The 21,208-nt window shown below is 42.0% G+C and overlaps 1 protein-coding gene across 1 annotated transcript; it reads left to right on the top strand.

The window, feature by feature from the left end:
* The first annotated feature begins 1,608 nt into the window (after positions 1 to 1,608).
* LOC127572746 (uncharacterized) lies at positions 1,609 to 20,706 on the top strand. Its single transcript, XM_052020334.1, has 8 exons — positions 1,609 to 1,751; positions 5,612 to 5,766; positions 10,434 to 10,563; positions 11,382 to 11,535; positions 14,441 to 14,566; positions 17,669 to 17,808; positions 18,937 to 19,105; positions 20,566 to 20,706. The coding sequence occupies exons 2-8, from the start codon at positions 5,725 to 5,727 to the stop codon at positions 20,570 to 20,572; spliced, it is 768 nt and encodes a 255-aa protein (XP_051876294.1). The 5' UTR covers positions 1,609 to 1,751; positions 5,612 to 5,724; the 3' UTR covers positions 20,573 to 20,706.
* Positions 20,707 to 21,208: the final 502 nt, after the last annotated feature.

Here is a 21,208-nt window from a genome sequence, read left to right as displayed (position 1 = left end):
CTGTAGCACTTACTGGAAAGTTGAATTGTCCAAAGAAGTGTCAATTTGCAGGTCCAATAACTTTGGTAATACATTGTTTTAAATGTGAAACTTTTATTTTCACTTGCCAACAAATCCTTTAAAATAATTGTACATTTAATCTCTTATTTTGATCACATTTTCCCTAAATATAAATCAGTTCATTAAACAATTGATATTTAAAACTTTTACATACCCTGTAGTATAGAGTTTTTGTCATATTTAACAATCAAGGGAACTTTTCTATGATTAAGTCATGCCCTCACATCTGAGTAAGAAGGTCCAACACACTCCAAAGACCCGGGTGCATGATTCAGGCTGTCTTGACGTTTCAGTTCAGCACAGTGTGCTGCATTGTCGCGTGTACCACCTTTCAGATGCCGTTAGCAGACAAGTGGATGAGTCCTCTCCAGCTAGCATTAATTCTTCAATCAACATATAAAACAAAAGATCTAGGTATGGTCACGTTCATGTGTAAGTCCTTAAGTTGATGATTATATACTCAAGTTCTTTATTTGCTGTGAAGCTCTTGATATTTATTGAAGGTTGTTAAATGCAATGTGTAAACACAAGCTCTTTTCCATCCAACCGAATGGATCTTAAAATTATAATCTTTCCATTTAAATATTTCATTGAATAATTATAAATGTTCTTTTGATGTCATTCAGTAGACTTCCATGTGTTTAAATTTCACAATCTTTTCCAATCCTGATATTTTAGTTTGAACTCAAAAAGCTGGCATCAATTTAACTTAATGTTCTTAATTGCAATTACATTTCTTGTACTTTTTAAATTTCTTTTGTCAAATTAATATCAATTCTTTCCAAACTAATTGAATTTAGTTTCATATTTCATTTTTTAAAACTGCATCCTTTCATGTGAAGCACTCTTTTTTAAAAAAAGGTTCTTTGCTTTTCAACTGTTCAAGCCCACAGATGTAAATCAATGTACACTTTAAGTATTCTGATTGAAATTTGCCTCCTGTTGTTTGGTTTCTGTACTGTATTATAATTTAATATTCAAATTCAAAATGTGGCTTAAATTTGTGTTTTTATCATCTTTTGTATTAGACGAAGAAATTATTGTAATAATTAATTTTAGAAATGCATTAAACGGGTTAAATTTAGAGAGAGGAATAGGGTCAGTTATAAATGTTAGGTTTTCTCCATAGTTTGCTGTTATACTGCGTTAGGTTTTTAACCTCGGAGAAAGGCAACCAGTTTTGACGTTCCAACTGCTCCCTCTAGTGGATGGAAAAGATCCTGGGGCACCGCCTGAGTTTTCCCTGAAATATTTGGCTTAAATATTTTAAGGCTCTGGAAGTACAAGTTATTTTATGTATTTATTCCCCTATTCAACACTGCCAGCGTGAAATAACTGGATACTGGTCTTGATTTGCTGTTTGTGGGACCTGGCTGTGTGAGCATCTATTGCTCATAGAACAACGGGTTCTTCACTGTATTTGTCAGTTCCAGAACCCCTCTAAACCTCACGGTTCCTGCTTTGAGTCCGCACAACCCAGTCCCGCCACTAGTTGGCATGCTCACCGCTCCCCATCCAGGTGCCAGTTTGACTCGCTTGTTATTTGGACTCAAGATGACGCCCAGGTACTTGAGGTTTTCCAGCTGCAACATGACCTTTAAATCCCTGTCCTTGCTTCAAAGCACAGGGAGAAGTTTTGCATCGGGACCGAGATTGGAAGAGGATTAGTGACCAAAACCCCAGAAAGTGTGGTAGGTTTTCCCTAAATGCTTATAACGAGTCTTTTTTTGTTCAGTAGCACTAAGGCCACAACACGCTAATTAATCTTTCTACCATTGCTGAGAGTTAGCGCAACGCGTTAACAGTTACAGTAAGTTTCCCTTGTCTTGGCTGGAATATTCAGTGTCACAGGGTCAAACACAGATCACTGCTCCATTTAGTAACGAAAATTAAACAGAATGTGATGCAAACGTTTCCTTTGCTATAGTGATCGACACGCTCCCATTTGTAGTGCTTTAATTATGCATTCCGAACTACGCTTGATCCTCAGACTTTTTCGGTACCGAGTAGTGGCAGGCGATTATTTGGTTATAAGTTTCTGCAGTTCAATGTTTCTGATGGAGTGTTGTGCTTTGAATGCCCAAATCCTGAAACCCGGCAACAAGGCAATGTTTACTGCAACTCCTCGACTTGAACAATCTGCATGTGGACAGCGTTTGGAAGTAAAAGCTGGTTGCTATGGACCGGCGCTTTAGTAAATAAAGCACCATGCGGCTTGGTTTACTACATCGTAGATACTCAGAGCATTTTATTGTTTAAGGAATCCACGGGTTTGCATCATATTTTGACCTGTGTGAATAATGACTTTCTAGCGTCCAACGAACGAGGAGAAGGACAGAGAGGCGCTGGCCCAACCTGCCTGTCCCACAGTCCCACACACACTCAGTCCCACTCAGAATAACGTCACCTCCTGACAGAGGCAACAAGTACAGTTAAAACTCTGTTCCAGTTAGTGAAAGCGTATTGGAACATCCCTCTGCAGCCAATTTAAACATTGAAATCAGGGGCAGGAGTCTTTGGCATTTTGAACCCACCCGGCCAATCATGCCTGATCATTCCAATTCAGCCCCTGCTCCTGCACTCTCCCTTGATCCCTTTGGCCATTGGCACTACAACTAATTCCTTGAATGTATTTAATGGATTGGACACAACTACCATCTGAGGTGATCTTTGCTTCAGCCGGGAACAGGTCCAGTTCTCACAGAGACTTCAACAAATTGGTGATAACATTGGGTGACAGGCACTTGGTTTTCAGATCCCCCGTCCTTTAGGGTAAAGACCACTCCCAACAATATCACACCCACTTCTGCCCTTTCAGAACTTGGAATTCTGAGCACTGAACCTCCCTAACCCATTCTGTAATAATTATTGACTTTCCAGTATCAGCCCAGGTGAATCCTGTTGTTGCTACTGTGCCGTTATAATGACCAGATCTTTACTTCCAAAATGTAAAAGCAGATTGAGATCTCAATGCCAGCATCTCCCTCAGTGCCACCAAGACCAGACTACCACCGGGCAGGAGGGCACAACAATACGAAAAGAACGTAACACAGGTTGAACTCTCATTCTGTGGTCCAGCATCTCCCATGGTCCGACATGTAATAAGTCTGTAGTGCAGATCTGTACTAATTATCCAGCTCTAAGATTTAACTCAGCTCAAAAGTTAACTAAGATCTGTACTAACCTTTAGCTAATTAACCTACTAGTGCAACTTTTGCAATCTCAGCTGACAGTGTTTCTGACTTGCGAACAGTTATAGAATCATATAGAGGCATACAGCACAGAAACAGGCCCTTCAGCCCATCTGATCCATTCCAACCAAGAGTCCCATCCAAGCTCGTCCCATTTACCCATGTTTGGCCCATATCCCTCTGAACCTTTCCTATCCATGTACCTATCCAAGTGCCTTTTAAATGTGGTTAATGTACCTGCCTCAACCACTTCCTCTGGCAGCTCATTCCGTATACTGAGCACCCTCTGGGTGCAAAAGTTGCCCCTCAGGTTCCTATTAAATCTTACCCCTCTCACCCTAAACTTATGTCCTCTAGTTCTTGATTCCCCATCCCTGGGAAAAAGACCATGTGCATTCACCCTATCTACGCTCCTCGTGATTTTATACACCTCTATAAGATCACCCCTCATTCTCCTACACACCAATGAATAAAATCCCAAGCTGCTCAACCTCTCTCCATAACTCAGTCCCTCGAGTCCCGGGAACATCTTCATAAATCTACTCTGCACTCTTTCCAGCTTAATGGCATCTTTCCTATAGCAGATTCCTATTCCAAATGCAGCCTCACCAACATCTTATACAACTGCAATATAACATCCCAACTTTTATACTCCGTGCCGTGACTGATGAAGGCCAGCATGCCAAAAGCCTTATTCACCACCCTGTCTACCTGCAAATGCAGGGAACCATGTACCTGAACTCCATGGCACCTCTGTTCTACAGCACTCCCCAGAGGCCCTACCGTTCACTGTGAAAGTCCTACCCTTATTTGTCTTCCAAAGTGCAACATCTCACACTTATTTGAATTAAACTCCATTTGCCATTCCTCAGCCCATTTATCCAGCTGATCAAGATCCCTCTGTAAATCCTGATAACCATCTTCACTGTCAATGACACCACCTATTTTAGTGTCATCTTGGAACCCTTACGTGACGCAGGGAGTGACCATACTTAAAAAGAACGATTTTCCCTGCTCAGAGAAAGATGATTGGGAGCAATTTCTGTGGTTTGGATTTCCCGTGGTCTGGCACCAGTCCAGGTCCCCAGGGTGCTGGACTAGAGAGTCTCAACCTCTAGTCCAGCAGGGGTTGGCCATCTGGGGCTTTGATTTTCTGCTCTGCCATTCATCATGATAATGGTTGATCTTCTTAGCTCTGCACCGTTTTCCTGCATTAACTGCAGTTCCTTAATCAATCACCATTCTGGAATGCAAACAATGACTAAACCTCTTCAGCCCATGCATTCATCAAACACTGAATGAAGAAATCTCTCCTCATAATCCTAAATGACCTTTCCATTATTCTGAAGCTGTGAATTTTTGGTTCTAGACTCCTCAGTCAAAGGAAATATTCTCACTGCGTCCATCCTGATGAGCCCTATAAGAATCTTGTAAGCTTCAATGATCTCTCCAATTGTTCTGAACTCTAGAGAATACTGCCTTAGTCTACCCAGTCGCTCTTCACATGGTGATGAATATCATGCCATTAAGCACTGCAAATTTTGCAAGCACTTGAAGATTCTTGCAAACATGTTTATTAATGTGAGCATGTGTAGTTTTGTGAAGAATCTTCCTACATTACACCACTTCAGAAGTACATCATTGGGTGCAAATCCATTTGTAATCTGCTGAGGGAATAAATGCCTGTTTTACTTTTTGTTTGAGTTCCCTTCGCAGTAAAATCTCTGGGTGAAATTCAGTATCCAAGAATAAAGTATATCTAAGCAAAGTTAAGCTTAAACTTCAAAGACCCTGTGAACAAGCTTCCAGCACTTAGTGGCAGCTTAAAATAGGTTCACAAAATACTGGACTCTTTTAGTAGATGACAGGTGTTCCATTATGGAAATCAGCCTTATTCCAGGGTAATGTGCTTCCAGTTCTGAGGATATTATTAGCAGTGTACCATCCGCATTAGCATGCAAGAGCTTCTTATCTTGATATACCTAACCTTCAATGCATGTTATCCCATTGCAGGCTGCTACTTTACTCCCTCAAACTTGAACAATCTAACTTTTTGATGACCGTCCAAACATTTTTTCATGCAGAGATGGGGTTACATCCCTGGAGACACAAGAGACTGCAGGTGCTGGAATGCTGGTTTATTCTTTGGTTGCCCTTTTAGATGGGAATAACTGATCCACCGGCAATATTCAAAGAGCAGGACTTTGTCCAACATTTATTCCTTACCATCCAAAAACAAATAACTTGTCAATTAGTTCACTGATCTTTGAAGGACCTTTTATGTACAAATTAGCTTCCTTCCTTTTCCCTTTTCCTCCGTTTTTCATTACTTTCCACTTAATGTTTTCCTTTAACAACAGCTTGATCAGCTGAAGGACTACAGGCGTCGTCATGAGGAGCAAAGAAAGCAGCCGCGAAATGGAGGAGCGAGAAGTCTTGGCAGAACTGGATGAGACTGAGAGGAGGTTAATGAATGATAATCTGGTATTTTTACAATCAGATAACATTTGACCAGGTAACTTTCAAGAGATGCAGCTACATCCTTTGAAGGGAAATTGCAGCCTCCCATTTTAGGCTGAAATTACACTCAAATTGTCGACTGACATAGACTCGAGGTTTAAGTTTAATCTGTAATTGCAGGCTTTCCTGTATATCACATGGTGAAATGAGTGGCAGGACAACTCAATGGGAGTGCAGGGCAGTGCTGAAGAAGAGGAAGAAGGAAGGGGGATAAAAAAAAACTGCAGATGCAGGAAATCTGAAATAAAAACAAAAATCGCCAGAAAGGCCCAGCAAGCCGGGCACCATCTGTGGAAAGAGAAACAGTCGAAGGCCCTTCATCAGAACTGACAGAGAGAAAACAAGTTAGTCTGGGTAGCAGACAAGGTGGGGGAGGACAATGGGTGGGACGGAGGGAATGTCTGCGATGGGGTGAAATGATGGACGGACATTAAATGGGCAGTGAAGCTCCTTTGTCTGTGGAATGTGTTGCAAGTATTGTGAAGTCTGGGTGATGAACAGTCTGGCCTACTGGGGCATGCCCAGCAAGCCTGAATATGCAAATGAAGGAAAAATGGAAGCGGGATGTCAGTCCTGATGCAATCAGAAGGTAAGAGCAAGTTACATGAATTTGGAGAATTCAGCTTCAAGTCCTGCAGACTGCAACACACCCAGATGAAAAATGAGGTGTTGATCCTCGTGTAGAGAGGAAAAGTTGTTGGGAGCAAGGAATGGGAAAGGTGTGGATGGAGCAGCTGAGGTGGAGAATAGGAAAGAGAAGAAGTGAAAACATGGAGAATTGTGGAAAGGGGGAAGGAGGGAGAAAGGTGAGGTTAAAGAGGAAGAAGGAAGGGAAGGATTTTACCAAAGAACTTCTGGCAAATGCTTCACTATTATGCTGAGGGTGCCAATTAACCAAACATCAGGAAAAACAGCCAAACACAGCTTTACATAGAATTGCTTTGAACATTCAGACCACAAAAGGCCATTGGTATCTGTGAGTGTTACTAAGTCATCGAGGATCTCTTACCAGACTGCTCCTGTCACCCTCAACTTCCTTCTACTTACTGTGTGCAATAAGACTTGTTTAAGTATGTTGGTTCCACCTGCTTCAACCTGGCCAGTGGCAGCAAAGCCCGTCTTTCCATTACCTGTGTACAAGAAATTCTTCAAATCTTAATTAGTCGTTTTATGTGTGCCTCTTTGTTGAGTGGGGGGAGTCACTGCCTATACATATCATTCCTGTTGAAATCTTTTTGTCATTTTTAAAGACCTCTCTTGGTCTTTACTTTCCGATGAAAACAGTTTCAGTCTCCCTATGCCCATTATTTCCACTGGTAAAATCAACCAAAGATGAAGCAGATTGAGAATTATAGGATGAATTAATCAAAAATTCAGTTTAACTAATGATCTTAAACTTAGACCAAATCCAAAGCTGAATGAGAACTGACTAGAGTACTGTTGTGGAAAGAAGTTGACATTTTAATTCATTATACCTTTATGATACCTCATTAAATATTACATGCCAATTATCATTAAAGTTTCATGTTTGTCTTTTTTGTGCATTCAGGTGCACCTGGATGGTTTTATGCTTTTGGCTAGTTTTTTAAAAATGTGCAATCATTATTGTTCATTGCTTCACTTATAACTTAGAGACTATTTAGTCATGTTGAAACTTCAAGTTGACAATTGGACTTTATTGGATGTCCCTCTGAAACTTTTCTAAAGCTCCAAGGTTTGAAACCTGTAGTTCCTGGTGATAACTGTAATCGAATCTGGCTACAGCTAGGAAGCTGGGAAGAGCTTCCACTGCTATAACTAGTTGCAAGAATAATAGGGTTTGTATTTGTGGGAGACTTAATTTCCCTGATATTGACTGGACTACCCAGAGTGTTAAGGGCCTGGATGGGGTGGAATTTGTGAAATGTGTCCAAAAAAGTTTCCTTAGTCAATATATAGAGGGCCCTACTCGGGATGGTGCAATACTGGACCTTCTCTTAGGGAATGAGGTAAGGCAGGTAATGGAAGTGGCAGGCAGGGAGTACTTTGGCTCTAGTGACCATATTCTATTAGTTTTAAGATAGTGATGGAAAAGGATAGGAAAGGTCCACAGGTTGGGTCCTAAACTGGAGCTTGAGGGACACTAAACTTTGAGGGAATTAGGCAGGATCTAACAGAGGTCGATTGGGAGAGCTTTTGAAGGGAAAGGAGCGAGTGGCAAGTGGGAGGCTTTTAAGAGTGTGCTATCAAGAGTCCAGGAGCAGTATGTTCCTGTTAGGGTGAAGGGTAAACCTGGCAAGTTCAGGGAACCTTGGCTGATGAGAGATATTGAGGCTCTGGTCAAGAAAAAGAAGGAAGCACACATCGTGTTTAGGAGGTCAGGGACGAGTGAATCCCTTGATGATTATAAAAAGATTAAGAGTACTCTTAAGGGGGAACTCAGGAGGGCAAAGAGAGGGTATGAGATGGATCCGGCAGGTAAGGTTAAGGAAAATCCTAAGAGATTCTATAAATGTATTAGAGTAAAAGGGTGGTCAGGGAGGGTGTAGGTCCCCTTAGAGATCAGCAGGGCTGCCCTGTGTCTTGAGCTGCAGGAGATGGGTGGGATTTTAACAAATATTTCTCTTCGGTGTTTACTGAGGAGGAAATTATGGTTGGTCAAGAGGAGATGTTTTGGAGAATATTCATATTCATAGGAGGTATTTGCAGCCTTACAGTGCACTAAGATGGATAAATCTCCAGGGCCTGACCGAGTGCATCCTAGGACTTTTTTTGGAGGCTAGAGGAGAAATTGCAGAGACCCTTGCGAAGATTTTTTCTTATCATTAGCCACTGGTGAAGTTCCCAAAGACTGGAAGGTGGCTAATGTTGTTCCTATCTGGATGTATCACGGCTTGGTATGGCAACTGCTCTGCCCAGGACCGCAAGAAACTACAGAGAGTTGTAGACACAGCCCAGCGCATTACGGACACCAGCCTCCCCTCCTTGGACTCTGTCTTTACTCTCACTGTCTTGGTGAAGCAGCCAGCATAATCAAAGACCCCACCCACCCAGGACATTCTCTCTTCTCTCCTCTTCCATCGGGTAGAAGATACAGGAGCCTGAAGGCACGTACCACCAGACTTAAGGACAGCTTCTACCCCACTGTGATAAGACTATTGAACAGTTCCCTTATACAATGAGCTGGACTATGACCTCACTATCTACCTTGTTGTGACCTCGCACCTTATTGCACTGCACTTTCTTTGTAGCTGTGACACATTACTCTGCACTGTTATTGTTTTTACCTGAACTACATCAATGCACTCTGTACTGACTCAATGTAACTGCACTGTGTAACGAATTGACCTGTACGATGGGTTTGTAAGACAAGCTTTTCACTGTACCTCGGTACAAGTGACAATAATAAACCAATACCAATATAGATAGGTTAAGTGAGTGGGCAAGGGTCTGGCAGATGGAGTACAATGTTGGTAAATGCGAGGTCATCCACTTGGAAGGAAAATAGAAGATCAGATTATTATTTAAATGGTGAACGATTGCAGCTTGCTGTTGTGCAGGGGAACTCAGGAGTGCTTGTGCATGAATCGGAAAAGGTTGGGTTGCTGCAACTGTAACGGGTACTGGTGAGGCCGCACCTGTGTGCAGTTCTGGTCTCCCTACTTGAGGAGAGATACACTGGCTTTGGAGGCAGTGCAGAAGAGGTTCACCAAGTTGATTCTAGAGATGAGGGGTTAGCCTATGAGGAGAGATTGAGTTGCCTGGGACTATACTCGCTGGAATTCAGAAGAATGAGAGGGGATCCTATAGAACATATAAAATTATTAAAGGAATAGAAAAGATAGAGGCAGGAAGGTTGTTTCCACTGGTAGGTGAGACTAGAACTAGGGGATATAATCTCTTTAGAGAACCTGATAGAGGTGTACAAAATTAAGAGAGGCATAGATATAGTAGACAGCAGTAAACTTTCTCTCATAGCAGTAGTGTCTATAACCAGAGGGCATAGGTTTAAGGCAAGGAGTAAGAAGCTGGAAGAAGAGAGTTGGAACCACTGCCTGAGAGGATCATAGAGAGAACTACTCTGACAAAATTTAAAAAGTATCTAGACAGGCATTTGAATTGCCAAGGTATAGATGGTATGGACCAAGTGGTGGTAAATGGAATTAGTTCGATGGGTTATTGGTGTGGACGGGGTGGGCCAAAGGACCTGTCTGTATGACGTGGTCATGAGAGCAGCCCTTTAGGTGTCTCTGTGATGGAGCAGGCATCAGGATGGAGACCTTTTTCGATGACGGTCAAATGGTAGATGTCTCCTGGACCTGGTTGACCAGCATTGGTGAAACACAGTTTTCCATCCAAACACTGTGGAGCTTCAACATTAGGAGGAACAAAGAACTTGCAGTGTGGTAGCTTTCAGAGTCTCTCAAATCACTTTGCAGTAATTTCATCATTGTAATGTAGGATGGTAATTAACGGTAGTTGGGAGGTAACAAAGGGTAGTAGCATTGTTCCCTGAAATTGTGTGCCTGCTTTTGGTATTACTGTAAGTGTCTACTGTGGATCCAAATCCATATACAACCATTATATGACAGAGATTGTTCCTTTTGGCCAAAGGTAACCTGTTATTAAAAGTACTAGAGTCATATTTTGCTCAGTTTTCAAACCTCTTACCTTAACTCTCAGGATGATCCCACCCCCAGAGAGCAGTGGATGCAAGAACACAAGAATCATTTGCAGAATCTGGCACAGAACCATGGAGAACATGTTAATGGTATATTACTGCATAACAAGGAACTGGAGGAACAGAGAGCAGGTACCTGAGATTTGGTAAATGGTAATACCAAACTGATCACTGCAAAATGAGCATATACAGCAAAGCCTGTTTGAGATTTGATAAAGGAATACTCTTGAATTCTATTTAATAAAGAAATATTGCATTTGTTTCACTTCACATGGGTCACTGGGAATTGTTTTGACTAATGTAGACCTGAATTGGAAATAAGCCTTGTGCTTTAAATAATTTAAATATCTTGCCTCCATAGAGAATGGTTACAAGTGCTTAAGTTTATGTCACTTAGTCATCATTTAGAATTATTTAAATTACAGTCAGAATTGCCTTCCAGTCTAGTTATCCAGTGGTTGAATCTGGAACTGTGACCTGATCCAATGTTCAATGGCCCCATTAATCTTTCTACAACTCTGTCTTGAGCCGTACATTTCAATCAATAAAGTGGAACTTCATAAAAGGGTCCATCAACCTGAAGTATTAACTTTGTTTCTATCTCCACAGATGCTGCCTGTCCTGCTAGATATTTGAGCATTTTCTACTTTTGTCTGAAAAGATGCTGCTAGTTTACATGGAGTCACTTTTGTCCCATTCAACAGATTAAGAGTTTAAAATTATATTTCAAAGTGCTACTTTCAGTGTATTTGTAAGCTACCTTGTTAGTGCAGTTATCCCTCAGTACTGCACTGAGGAGATGTGCTGTCTTGAACCTACAGCCTCCAAGTGTACCAGCTCAGCCAGGCAGTGAAGGGGAATTACTGACCCAAGCATTCCATGTAGTTTTGGCTTTCTATAAGGTCTCATGGAGATTGCTATTCAGTTTATTATTTTTAATTTCACTACAGAGATTGTGAGAAAGTTAAATGAATTGTCGGAAAAAAGCAAGAACTTTTCTCAAGTGGAGAAAATGTTAGCAGAGCTTAAGGCACAAGAATACAAAAATGAGCTGCTCCTGGAGTCTATGAAACAACAGCTGGAAGTCCTACAGCTGGACACAATGTAAGCCTCTCAAACACCTCCATGTGAAAAACTAATTAAACCCCAGGATTCATTTCCCATCCAGGTCCAGATGAAAGGTCTCGACCTGAAATGTCGACTGTCCACTTCGCTCCATAGATGCTGCCTGACCTGTTGAGTCCCTGCAGTGTTTTGTGTGTTGCTCCACATTCCGGCATCAGCAGTCTGTTGTGTCTCCTCTCAGGATTCATTTTACTCTTCAATTTAATGCCAACATGGAAAACGGCACAAATCTCTATGTCGTTTTTGCATTTGAGGTTGATGAGAAAATGTTGCATCAATAAAAATCTTAAAGGTGTTGGGCATTGATTCATTTTGATCCTCCTTTGGACAGGCCAGATTTTTTGCCATGCACAGGATCTGATTGTCAACCCGTTGAAACAAATGTAATGAAAATCAGGCAAGTTCTACAACGAATTCTCAGCTCTTTCAGGTAACAGGCCAGATCGTGAACTTAATAATTTCCCCATATACAATCATATGATTTAATCCATGAAGCTAATAATGACCACTATTTTGGTCACAACATGCCTGAATAAAAGTGAAGTCTGCATTTTTCTTTTGGTTATTTAAATGTGTTGATTAATTGAAAATGCAGATTAATTGATTAATAGCATCAAGCAGTTTTGCAGTTGACAATGGAGACACAAGAGACTGCAGATGCTGGAATCTGGAGCAACACACACTCTGCTCTGAGAACTCAACAGTCAAGCAGCATCTATGGGGGGAGAGGAATTGCTGACATTTCAGGTCAAAACCCAGTCCCAATGCAGGGTTTCAACCCAAAATGTCAACAATTCCTTTCCCCCCACAGGTGCTGCTCGACTGGTGAGTTCTTCCAGCAGATTGTTTGTTGGCAATTAACAATATCAAATATGTCTCAAATTTGCAATAGTTTCAATTGATCCTGATCAAAAAAAGAAACAAATTACAAACATTTGATATCTGCGATTCTGATGGAAGTATCTGTTTCACTCTTAACAGATGCTGTCTGACCTGCTGAGTGTTTCCAGCATTTTCTGTTTTTATTTCATTTCATTGTACAGTACTCTTGTCCAGAGTTCAGGTTAATGCATTGAAGTTTATACAGGAATTTGAATGCAGTTTCCTAAAAGCTTAAAGCGTTATTGTTGACACAAACCTTGGGTCAAAAGATGTCTTTTGAAGAAGAGCATGAGGTGGCGGAGTCTTGCAGTGGGTGGTGCTGCTGCCATGTAGCTCCAGTGACCTGGGTTCAATCCTGACCTCGGCTCTTGTCTGTGTGGAGTTTGTGTGTTCTTCCTGTGACTGGTTTCCTCCCATGTCCCAAAGATAAGCTGGGTGGTAAGTTAATTAGTCCACTGAATTTCCCCTGGTAATAGGTGGTTATAGAACTCTGGGCCAGTTGATGGGAATGTGGGGAGAATAAAACAGGATTAGTGAAAATGGGTGGGTGATGGTCAGCACAGTCAGGATTGAAACTCGGTCATTGGTGCTGTGCAGCAGCAGCTCTACCTGGTATATCACAGTGCTGCCCAAGTAAAACTGGGTGGATACATGATAATTATTTCCTCTGGTAAGACTATTCAGAGTAAGAAGCCATACCTGAAAATTAAAGCAAGACTATTTAGTACTGAAACCAAGAGGTACTTAAAAGAGAAAGGATCAGGAGTAGGCTAATGGCTCCTCGAGCCATCTCTGCCATTCAATACTATGGCTGATCCGACCTTGCCTTCAGCTCCACTGTACTGCTGCTCCCATAACCCTCCTGTCCCAATAGATCTGTCTATTTCAGCTCTGACTACATTCGATGATTTGGCTTTACAGATCCCTGGAGTGGGGAATTCCATATATGGGCAAAGACTTCCTTTGAAATTGCGCCCCTGGCTATAGATTCTTGCATTAGGATAAACGTCATCTCATCCACCCTGTCAAGTTCCTTCAGAACTTGTGTTTCAGTTTGATAATTCTCATGCTTTTTCACCTGCAATGTATACAAGGTGATGGAGAGCCTGCAACTCATGCTCAAGTGTTAAACCATGCACAATCTTTAAACCTTGATTAGTAGATTATTGTTGGGTCTGAGTATCAGGAAACAAAGCAAAGGTGATTCAGTGGGTTTGATGGAAAGAATGCCCATGATTTAATTGAATGGTGGAATTGTCTCGAGCCTAGATTACCTGCTCCATTTTGGCAATCACCTTATCAGGACAACTGAGGCTGGGCAATAAAAATTGCTGTTGGTGATTCATCTTCTCCTTCAGTGCAAGATACGATTTTAACATTCCTGTAGGAGTGTACTGCTGTGTCCTTACTGTTTCCCCAAGTTTCATCCATAGAAGGGCTTCCACCTTTCAGCTGATCCACTGCTAATTGGTTGGCAGAAGAAGCTGGGAAGAAAATAATGGCTAGGAGTTGGTCTGCAGTTGGGTGTTTGTTCAAGGAGAATGAGGAGGAAACCAAAAGAGAATTGGCCCAGTTTTCTAAACCATTTGCTCTCAGGCATTGCACGATGTCCTGGATGGCAGAAGGACTGTGGATAGTTTGTGTACCATAATCCTATGTTCACTGTGTCCGCCTTGTGCTGGAAGACAAAGTAGGGTTGTCAGAGTGGAGTGTGGTGAGGGGAGGAATGTGACAGGCTCTCTTTAGTTGGGCATTGTGCAGACTGAATGGATTGGGATAAACCAAGTAAAATGCATAATCTCAATTAGTGAATTTCATTCAACATTTCTTTGCCTTTATCCAAGTGAAGCCATGCTATCAACTTGCCTTTGACTTCAGCTTCTTGGTTGGGTGGTGCATGATGTGGGGCATGCTGATGTTATTGGGAAAACCACTAATTGTCAGAAAGCATTCTCTCTCAAGCAGTTTTCAGAGAATAATTCTCATATTTTTATTAATGCAGACAAAATAAAGCTGTAAGTAGACAGAGCACTTTGCAGTCACGCTCCTCAAAGAAAAAGGAAACTGTTCAGCAGGCACAGACCTTTGTGCCTTTCTATGGTGGAGGAAGCCTATCATCTGAAATCAGGTACACATTTCCAAACCTACTCCCCTTAGTAATGGAGGTACCACATGGAGTGTGCCATGCCTTTCTGGTAATCTGTAATCATGGAAGAAGATTCACTCAACTGGAGCAAAGATTTATATGGTGCCTTTACCAAAACTGAAGTTTATATTGAAGGAGCATCTAATCAATGTGTTAAAGAGGAAGTTTTCAATGAAGGTTCTAAAGAGAGGAATGTGGATAAGTTTATGGGGAGAATTCCAGTTTATGACCCCTATGGCTGCCTTGGTACTAGAAGCGGAGCAGGGAATCTACAGGAGTTTGGAATTGAAGGAATTCCGATTTCGCAAAGGGTTGTTGGGCTAATGGAGGTCAGGGGTAGCCAGCAGTGAGGGCTTTGTAGGTATTCAAACACAAGAATGAGAATGTTAATATTGAGCACTTGGGTACTGGGATGCTGATTAGTGAACAAGGGACCCAAGCTCTTTGAAATCCACACTTTTCATCCTTCTCTCACTATTTAAAAAGAAACTGCCTTTTTTTTATTTTTTTTGGCCAAAGTGGATGACTTCTCATTTCACCAAATTATTTCCCCTGGCTATGCTCTTGCCCATTCACTAAGCAATGCTTTTACCCATTCACTTAGCAATTCCCTTACCCATTCTCTTAACAATGCCATTGGCCATTCACTTAGTGATGCCTTTGCCCATTTCCAGTGATGCCTTTACCCATTCACTTAGCCTGCCTAGACCCCCTTAGACTCTTTCTGCCTCTTCCTCATAACTCACAATACCGCATATTTGCACTTGTTCCTCTAAGCCAATTCTCTGATACAGTGAGGAATATCTGGGTCCCAGCACCAATTTCTATGGACCCCATGGGTCACAGTCTCCTAACTAGAAAATGGCCTGTTTATTCCTACTCTTTCCTGTCAGTAACCAATCCTCCATTCACAATGCAATATTTCCCACCACCCCCAACAACTCTCTTGTCCTCCAATTTTTGTTCAATAACCTCCTTTGTGGCAGCTTATCAAAGGCCTTCTAAATCGTCATCTTTAACACCAATATCTACTGGTTCCCCCTTATATATTCTGTTAGCGACAACCTCAAGATCTCTGATAGATTTGTCAAAATCTCTGGTAAATTTATCCCTTTCATACGCATGCTGATCCAGCCGAATCCTCTATTTACTTTCTAAATATCTTGATACCACAAACTTAACAATAGATTCCAGCATTTTCCCTATTACTGATGTCAGGCTAAACAATCTAAGGTTCTCTCTTTACTCTCTTACTTTTTTAAATAGGAAGATTATATTTTCTATCTTCTAGCCTGTTCTAGAATCCATGGAATTCTGGAAGATTATGTCCATTATCTCCATTAGTACCTCTTTTAAACCTGGGGATACCAGTCATCAGGTCCTACTGTTTTATCAACTTTCAGTTCCATTAATGCTTCCATCCTTTAATCCTAATTTGTTACTGCTCTTCTAGACCTGCTGTTCTTCACTATTCTCAGAAGGGTTATTGTTATTTCTGTGACACAAAATATTTGATTAATTTCTTTGCCATCTTTTTATTGCCAAAATATTTTTCCTGTCTCAGTCTGTATAATGGACCAATATTATTTTGGTAAAATGTTTCCTTTTTACATACCCATTTGTTTTTTGTTTGTGATAGAATATTCTGTACTCCACTTTCCCTTCCCTTATTGCCTCTTCATCTTCTGAATTCTGATTTTTTTCCCCTAATTCTCAGGCTTTTGCTCTTTTAACATTTATAACATCTCCCTTTGATCTAATACTCTTGTTGGACCATGTTACCTGTTGAGTCTTTGTGTCTTAGAGGGATATATATTTATTGTGAACCATGTATTCATTACATAAATACTAGTCATTGCTTTTACACTTAAGTATTTTTCACAACTTTTTGCCTTCCAAACAGGACTTTAATTTGCAAAACGCAAGGACTCTACAAATCATTTCCATGTGTTTCTGGCAGTTTTAATTATTGTTGCTACTTTGAACGTGGCTAGAGCCTTTATAATAATTGCACGGTTATGTTTGGAAGTTTTCTGCCTTTCTAGAATTTCTGACTTGGAGAATTAACAACTCTAGTAAAACTAGCCTGTGAAACTTGGTGGCCTGGATTGGAGAATTCAGTTATAAGGAGAGATTGGGTAGGCTGGGTTTGTTTTCCCTTGAGTGAAGGAGGTTGAGGGGTGACATGATAGAGGTGTACAAAATTATGAGAGGCATAGATAGGGGTAGGTAGTAGGAAATTTCTTCCCTTGGTGTGCTGCCTAAAACAAGAGGGAATAGAAATAAGTTAGAAGGTTGAGAAGGGATCTGAGGGGGTATGTTTTCACACAAAATGGTTGGAATCTAGAACACAATGTCTGAGGTGCTGTTGGGGGCAGGTACCCTCACAACTTTCAAGAAGCAACTGGACAAATACGTGAATCGCCAAGGCACAGAAGATTACAGACCAAATGTGGGTAAATGGGACTAGTGTAGATAAATAGTGTGGACACAGTGGGCTGAAGGGTCTGTTTCTGTGCTGTATGACTCCATAACCCTGCCTGACACTGTATTTGCATGAAAACTTCAATGTCAGTCAAATCACTAAATTTTCACTAGTTTGTCTTTGTGCTCTTACATTGTAATTTCTCAAGTATGTCAGGTGTTTGGATTGAAATCTTTGGACATGACTTGTTTACTTTGTTTTATTGAAGAAAATTGACTGACAGAGTTTGAGTTGCATTTGGATGAACGATCCCAAGTACAGCTTCAATATTTGTTCTTCGGTGGCTCCCACTTCTGCAACACATCGTTGCCAAAAAGATAATGTCTTGAACTTCCCATTGGCCTTGGGGATGTTTCTAATTGTCAGGAGGTGCAGAAAGAGCAGCTGGGATTATCCTTCCTCTGACCCACCCTCATTTGTCTTGGCTTTTGCTCTACTTTTCCAAAGATGGCATGGATGAGATTGGTAGCTGAGAGTAGCAGATATGAGGGGTGCAGTCCTACTTTTCATTGGAATTGGATGCTGATACTCTGCCTGGTTTGTTTGGTGATTGTTCATGTATCTGAACTTTATCTTCCCTCTCCCCCACCCACCCCTAGCGCCCTGCGGCTGTCCTACCTGCAGAATGGTGGCAATGATCAGCTGATCCTTGTGCAGTTGCATGACCTCTTGGCAGAAGCTCTTCAAGTGGAACGGAGGATGAAGCTGCCGAGGACTCATCGGAAGGAAAGAACTGACAGTATGGTGTATACGAGTCTGTTTGATGGTTCAAGAGTGTGGAAATGATGTTAACTTGTGAGGAACATTGACAACCTATTGTGCCAGTGTGTACATCAGTTGGTCAGGCATTTTAGGCTGCTGAGCCTTAAGATCACGTTTTGTACAATTGCTCAAGGCTGGTTGTACAATCTCTTTTTTTAATATTCGGTGTATTCCTGTGAAATTAGCCTGTTGTTTTACTTCACTGGCTCCCACCTGCTGAGAGACCTCTGTACATAAACACCATTTACCTATGTCTATGAAGAAAATTTGAAGTACAGCATGTAATCAACCACTGTATGGTGTGCTGTGTGAAGAGCTTACCCCAACTTCCCTTCCTCAGCTAACCCGGTGAGATTGTACCAAGGGAAAGCCAAGATTCTTCTCAGAGTGGGAGAGAGGAATGAAATGGTCTGCTCGCTCAGAGCCCCCCTGCAGGAGGTCATACACCTCACCCCTATCTGATTAATTGTTTTTGTCTTGACAACACCTACGCTTGGTAGTCACCACACACACTGCGGCTAAATGGAGAGGACAGTGGCTGGCGATATGTGGACCAACTGGTGTGGCTCCTGTAGGTCAACAGGTGCCGGTGGGCCAACAAGTGTGGCTCCTGTAGGCCAACAAGTGCTGATAGACCAACAGGTGCCTGTGGACAACAGGTGTTGCTCCCATTGGCTAACAGGTGCATGTGGACCAATAGGTACCTGTGGATCAACAGGTGAGGCTGCCCATAGACCAACAGGTGCGGCTCCTTTGGGTGAATAGGCGCAGCTACCTGTGAGTCAACAGGTGTGGCTCCCGATTTTCCACAAACCTTTCTTCGCTGGGCAGCCTAGTGATTCTATTTCTCCATATTAATTATTTTGACTCTTTTCTCTCTGTTTCTTCCCACTAGAATCACTAGTCTCTCACCCTTTAATCTCCTGTCTGTTTCCCTTGAAGCTCCCTCCTCTACTCTGACCTTGTGTGCTGGATTTCCAGTCAGCCTATCAACCTGAGTTTGGTGGATTTCTGAACTCCGGGTTCCTGTGAACTATTGGTGCCACTCCCCCTTCCCACACGCCCACCATCGATGTATATAAAGTGACTCCACCTTGTTTGACAGGAGGGCATGATACACTTCGACGCAATTTGGATTCCGAGCTGATCTCTACAGAGATAGAAAATCAACGCCTGGAAGAAGAAATTCTGAAGCTGCAGGTGAGGCGACAAAGAAACCAAAGAAGGCAAAAACCACTGAAGACTTCCATTGGGGAGAAGACTAACATTATCAGGTAATTATCATCTTTATCAACAAGCTCGGCTCAAGGAGTTGTGTAGACTGAGGTGTGATCTGATCACAGCAGAGTGGCGTGGATCATGTGGTTGCAGGGAAGACTGTGGTCTATAGGTGGAAGCACAGAAGGGACCGTAGACCAGGTGCTGGTCTATCTGACCTCCTGACCAGCCCTCTTCTCACAGCCAGATGTACTTTGTATCTGACTCCTCAGCTTTAAGCGTCCATGGCAGGAGTATGGTGAACAGGATAAATGGTTTGCTTGTTTTTCCTTCATTTGATTGAAGTTTTTAATTAGTGTTAAGAGTTTTTAAATAAATATTTTTTTAACTTTTGCAAGTTAAATTTACCTCAACCATTTTAAAGACTTCTGATGATCAGAAATGATTGGAAAGCCTTTGATGGGATTGAGCTGTCAAAAAAAACCATCACTGGTCAGAGGGCATGGCCTCAGGACCTGCCACAGAGCATCATTACCACTCATGGGGCACTCAAGCCTTGAGGGACAGCCATGGCTTCAAGGCCTCCAGCTCATGAGACCTCCTGGGCCCTGAGGTTAGTGTGGCTGTCAGGATTGTATGGGGGCAGGGGAAGAGTGAGGCATGGACTAGGTAAATCATGATCCAGCCATTGTGTCCCAATCACATTCAAGAGGGAGTACTAGGGTTGCAGTTCTTAAGTGTGTGAGGCCAGGTCAAGGTCAGACATTGTTTGCCAGTTCTTGTCCCAGAGAAGAGTGGAGCACTGGAGGCTTTCCCCTCATAGGGTGGTCCTGGTTTACTGAGAGCTGACCCTGTCTCTGGAGGCTTCCCCCTCATAGGGTGGTCCTGGTTTATCAAGAGCTGACCTAGTATCTGGCCCTCACCTCTCACCTACAAGTTGGGACTGAAGGGAATTCAGGTCCCAAGTCATCGACTGGACAGATCTGATCACCCAGATGGAATGGAGAGGAACTTCCTGCAGTTTGTCCCAGGTGGTGAGGTTAAGGGTGGCCTGGAGCATTTGCCTGTTAGCCTCGATCATGCTTCTGCTCAGTCAGTGGTTCTATGGAGTACCGCTGGCTCATAGCATTGTGTGGGTCAGAGTGTTCCTGCTCCTGTCATGAATGAGCTGAGCGTTGCGTACCAGCACATCTCACCTCCCGCTCTACCAATGAATCTGGCTGCAAGTCCTGGATTGGAGCTCAGATTTTCTGAGCTGTTGCACTTCACATCTGGCCCCCCCCCCCCCAACTTTACACCAGCCATTGCCTAGTGTGAATGGGATCACGAGTCTGGATTGATAAGGTCAGTGAGGTAAGTGGTTTATATTTTACTTATTTTAATTAACATTAATGTAAATAAGTTTAATATATTTTTAGTACAAAATAAAATTTATTTCAACTGTTTCTTATCTCAAGCGTTAATGTTAATTGTAAGAAAAATAATAACTTGGATGTTAAAATTTATTCTCTGGTAGAAGATGAGAAAGATCGAGTACAGATAACATGGAAAGACAACAACCAGAAAATGAGGGCTCTGAAAACAGAAATTGACCTTTTGAAACAAGACTTGGAGATTCAACGTCTTCAGCGTCACATGAAGAGCTCAAAGACTCGAGACCATCCTGTTGCCCCCATTCCAACCCCTCCCCTCCTGCCTGTGGTAAGATTGTGAACAGAATCCACAGCTTTGGCACCAACAGAACTGGCCACTTGTACAGCTCCAATGTGTTAAAGGCAGACAGACTGAATGATGGGTTCAGTCATTGAAGGGTTAACATCACAGAGTGACAGGACTAAAATGAAACATCAGAGCTTTAGAAGGGGCAGAAGTAATGGCGATGTTCAAGAATAGATTGGATAGATGGATGTAAGACACAAGACTGAGATGAGTAATGTGGTTACAATTGTTTACTCCTGTGGAGGCCATCTGCAAATTGCCTATCCATGCATCAAGTTAACATCAGTGAATTTCTTTGTATAATACCTCCACTCATTTGCTTTATGTCATCATTTAAATAACAATATTATGAAATCACTTTTTGAAAATGATGATGTTGTGTAAGTGTGTGTAGGGGTGGTTAATGGAATAAGGAGAAGGTGTGTGTGTGAGACAGAAGT

The sequence above is a fragment of the Pristis pectinata genome, chromosome 7 (genome assembly GCF_009764475.1).
Source record: "Pristis pectinata isolate sPriPec2 chromosome 7, sPriPec2.1.pri, whole genome shotgun sequence".
Taxonomy (NCBI): Eukaryota; Metazoa; Chordata; class Chondrichthyes; order Rhinopristiformes; family Pristidae; genus Pristis; species Pristis pectinata.
This window is presented reverse-complemented; position numbering and strand designations above follow the sequence as displayed.

Excerpts from the sequence above, each read along its gene's own strand:
- LOC127572746 (XM_052020334.1), top strand. The coding sequence starts at position 5,725 with ATGATAATCTGGTATTTTTACAATCAGATAACATTTGACCAG. Across the intron at positions 14,567-17,668 it reads AGCCTATCATCTGAAATCAG|CGCCCTGCGGCTGTCCTACC; the intron begins GTACACATTTCC and ends ACCCACCCCTAG. Across the intron at positions 17,809-18,936 it reads TCGGAAGGAAAGAACTGACA|GAGGGCATGATACACTTCGA; the intron begins GTATGGTGTATA and ends CTTGTTTGACAG.